We start from the raw sequence: 4,034 nt of genomic DNA on the forward strand, positions 1-4,034 counted from the left end.
GACTTCAGGCTCAAAGAACAAGACAAGCTCAAACACGATCTAATTTCAAATAAAGCTTTGTTTGATTAAATGCTTTTTTATTTCTCGCATCACAGCTTTTGTCTACTTACTGAATAATTTGCTGAAAAAATACTGATCTATACATTTCAAATCTAAATTTTCACCTGCAACGCCGGGTAACTCTGCTAGTAAATAAATAAATATAAAAGTTTCAGACAGATTACAACAGTGAAATGTTTATTCTTTGTATAAATGTTCACCTAAGTTAGTAGCTTATAAAGAAAAAAGATGAAAAATGAGAAACTAATATCAGAATTGAGGGAAAAACAAAGACCTGATGATGCCTCTACTGGAGAAACCATGGTTGTTAACAAATGAAGTATTTGTGAAATGTACCGTTGTCTTTGCTTTTACCTCAATTTTGTAATTATGGAGTTTCACCAAGTACCAACAGTTTCAAGTATTAGTTATAAGAAACTAATATGCTTTAAACTCTTTAAAAAATGCCTATATCAATCATTTCCAACATAAAAGTTTATATTATAAATCCTAATCTTATATCTGAATTAGATGAAAGATTGTGGATTTGAAAGCTTTAACTACTTTTACTGATATGTCAAACCTCTTCATTTAAGCCCGCTATATGTCTGTAGCTATGTATACATGTAAAAGAAAATCTACCATTAACTGTTGCAAGTAAAAGTGATGGGGCTTCATCTGTATAAGTGCTCAAAGAACTTAATGTAGTTTTTCAATGATAAGTATGTACATTTTGTTTCTGTCAAACTTTTGATTTTTTTATTTCACAAAGACCCCTATAGGTAAATGATAGCATGTACACAACTTCTCCATTTTAATACTCAATAACTGGTTCCTATCACTTTCACCAAAGGATTACCTTAAATGCCTGATTGACATCATGGTACAGGTGGCATGCCATTTTTGTTTTTGATTGCAATATTTTTTTTTTCATTCAAATACAAGCAAAACAGAACATTGTGAAACCTTTCAAATGACATAAGTCTTAAAGAGTTACTTATATTTGACTTTAAAAACAGAAAATATTAAAACTCCAGTTTATTATCTTTCTTTGTCCTCACTATGGTCCATCTGTCTCTGGTTCTATGCAGTTCAGAAGTGAATGGCACATTTTAATGCTTATAAACTTACAGCTTAATAGTAAGCCTACTACAATATTCTTTACACACAATTTTACTAATATTATTGGTTATAATACTTATAATAAATTTTATGAATTGACATTATATTTATGAAGATAATCTTGCAGTGTTAGCTTAGTAATATGGACTTAGGACTTGTTGAACCTTATGAGATATCAGTGGAATTACAACTGATATATTGTTAATAGCAAGAGTACCCAACTGATATTAAACATATAACAATTGTTACAGGTTTCAAGTGTATTGATTTATGACATTATAAAATTATAGTCAGATTGTCATACAGAATAGGATTCATTAGCTTATCACTAACTTTTTTAGTGTGGATCTATTTATTTGACTTACACTTCTGTGCAATGTAAGATGGTAAAAAATCTTATTTAATATCCAATGAAAGAATAAAAAATAAATACAAAAATGTTAAAAGGTAAAGTCTATTTATCCTAGGTCAAAACCATGTATTTTTAGAAGATAATTTTTTCATCTATATCTTTATAGAATAACTTGATTAATACCATTTAGCAGAAGCCAGCTGCATCTCTGTTGTTTTGTCTCTGCCCATCAAGGTTACTAACTGGTCAGGTACAGACTTGCCACCAAAGCTTGCTGGAAGAGTCAAATTTCAGTAAGTGAGTAATAATTAAGCCAGAATTGTTTATTAAATTAGAAGTACCATAACTGTTATGTAAGCCATATTGAATAACCAATTGAGTAAAGCAATATCGAAAATTGAAGATAAAGTATCATATTAGACTAGACAAAACATCCTGAGATTAATAAGTATGGATCTGTTAAATTTGCTGGAAGAGTCAATTATTGACTGAATAATATGCAGGTTAAAACTATTTCCAAAGACATGCTGTTTATAAATCAGATTTATGTTTAAAACCATGCTGACTTTGTAGTATATGACCTAGATGAAATTGTATTTCAATAATTTTTACCTGTGCATATAACAGCTGCTACCTTAGGATTTTGGTAACACATTTGGGCCATGCACCTCAAACTCGGTAGTTGAACCTACTGGAAAATGTTTGATGCTTTCATTTTCATCATGACAAAACTACTAAGATTTCAAAGAGATTATTTAAAAAAGACAATACAGGATTTAAAATTTTGTTTGAAAGTTGTTTTCTACAGTAGAGGAATAAAAGATTTCATCTAGAATAAACTTGATAGACTAACAGCAACACTCACACAATTTGTATTAAATAGATTAACAAATAATTGCTTTGATACTCACAAATCAATAGTATAGCACATTAAATAACCTTCTAGCAACATCAAAAATACTGAATATAAAGTGTTATTTAAAATTGAACAAAACAAGTTATTGGGTTTGAAAATATGGATCTTTTAAACTAAAATTAAGTATTCCAATGTTTTTCTAATAGCACTGGTCTATGCCTTGATAAGAGAACTCAGGAATAAAGTGTTAACAATACAGTGCCTGTCCTCTGAACCCTTTCACATTCACTAGACAATATAGCGTATTTTCTAGGTTATCTAGCAGAATGGGAATTATGTGAACTACGGTGTTTTCTGTGGGAAAAATAAGGGTCAAATGAAAGTAAACTTGGATCTGAAGGAATGTGTTATGGTGTAATTCAGTAAAAATATTATTGGTTTGAAGGAAAATGTCACACTAACTCTTTAGTTGCACCTGATACTTTATTTACAGTAAATAAAATTATGTAGAGCATATAAAGACAGAGTTCCCAAAAAATTATCTGTAGGCCTATTTAAGTCCTCTCTTTTCTTTAAAAGAACTATAACTTTTAATACAGTATGTGTATCTTCACAAAATTTTGTAGACTTTTCAGAAACATTACAAGTCTTTTGTATATAAAAAATCAGATTTTTTAATGAAGTATTTTTTCTATAGATTTGTTTTTGAATATATCAAGTCTGTTTCATTACTTGTCCGAGTGCAAAGTGATTTTCATGTTATGATTAGAAATACTATTCTTTGTCACAAAAACATCAAATTTCATTTGTGTAATCTCTAAAACATCCTAAATACATTTCAAACATTTGTTTTCAGTAAAACTTTATATTTTATCAATTATTTTCTCTACCCTAACTTATAATCACCAAAAAAAATCTAAATAAATCTAAATTATCCTTTTTTATATTTCTAGAATGACTTTTAGTTGTAACATGAAACTACATTTATTTATCCTAAGTAGCTTTACATCCGTAACAGTATACAACTATTTATACTTAAATTTTATTGTTCTATTGCTCTTTGAACTATGTCTAATTATTACTTGCACCATTTAAGTTTTATCACTTGGGGAACAGGCGGTTTATGTTACGCTATTGAATTACATTGCTCACGAGCTACTCTGAGCTGCTCATGTGTGTGCCCGCTGAAATTTTTTTTACTATATTATTATTTATTTTACTTAATTTAACCTTAACTAACTCAGGTTTCCATTTTTACATTTTAGTTATATTTATAATAATAAATAAAGAATATGCATGAAAAACATGAAATAAAATACTTACCTGGACCTCCTTTTTTTTGCTGTCGATTGACAATGACACTTAACCCTACTTTTTTGTACTAATGGTAGTAGTGCATTAAATAATTTTTATTTAACTAAATAATGCACCAAAGAACATAGAATAATAACATGCAAAAAGCAGACAATGTCCCATAACTACCACAATTTGTCTGGCTTTCTAACTATGCTACAAGAGCAGTTACAAATTCATCTAAACTAGTCAATATGTTTCTCGTGTGAATAAAGCTTGTACTAAGAGAGAAATTGACAATTCTCTGTTCAGAAAACAACATAATATAATACATCATTTGATAGATGAAAACCTTGACTTCCTATTAGTTAT

The 4,034-nt window shown here is 28.9% G+C and overlaps 1 protein-coding gene across 1 annotated transcript in view; it reads right to left on the reverse strand.

The window, feature by feature from the left end:
• LOC106475433 (armadillo repeat-containing protein 8-like) overlaps positions 1-4,034 on the reverse strand; it is a 53,390-nt gene that overhangs the window by 20,205 nt on the left and 29,151 nt on the right. Inside the window, exons 7-8 of the mRNA XM_013936119.2 lie at positions 2,126-2,201; positions 1,697-1,787 (exon numbers count right to left, since the gene is read on the reverse strand). Coding sequence (XP_013791573.2) covers positions 1,697-1,787; positions 2,126-2,201 — 167 coding nt within the window. The remainder of the gene's footprint in view (positions 1-1,696; positions 1,788-2,125; positions 2,202-4,034) is intronic.

Source organism: Limulus polyphemus, unplaced genomic scaffold, assembly GCF_000517525.1.
Source record: "Limulus polyphemus unplaced genomic scaffold, Limulus_polyphemus-2.1.2 Scaffold147, whole genome shotgun sequence".
Classification (NCBI taxonomy): Eukaryota; Metazoa; Arthropoda; class Merostomata; order Xiphosura; family Limulidae; genus Limulus; species Limulus polyphemus.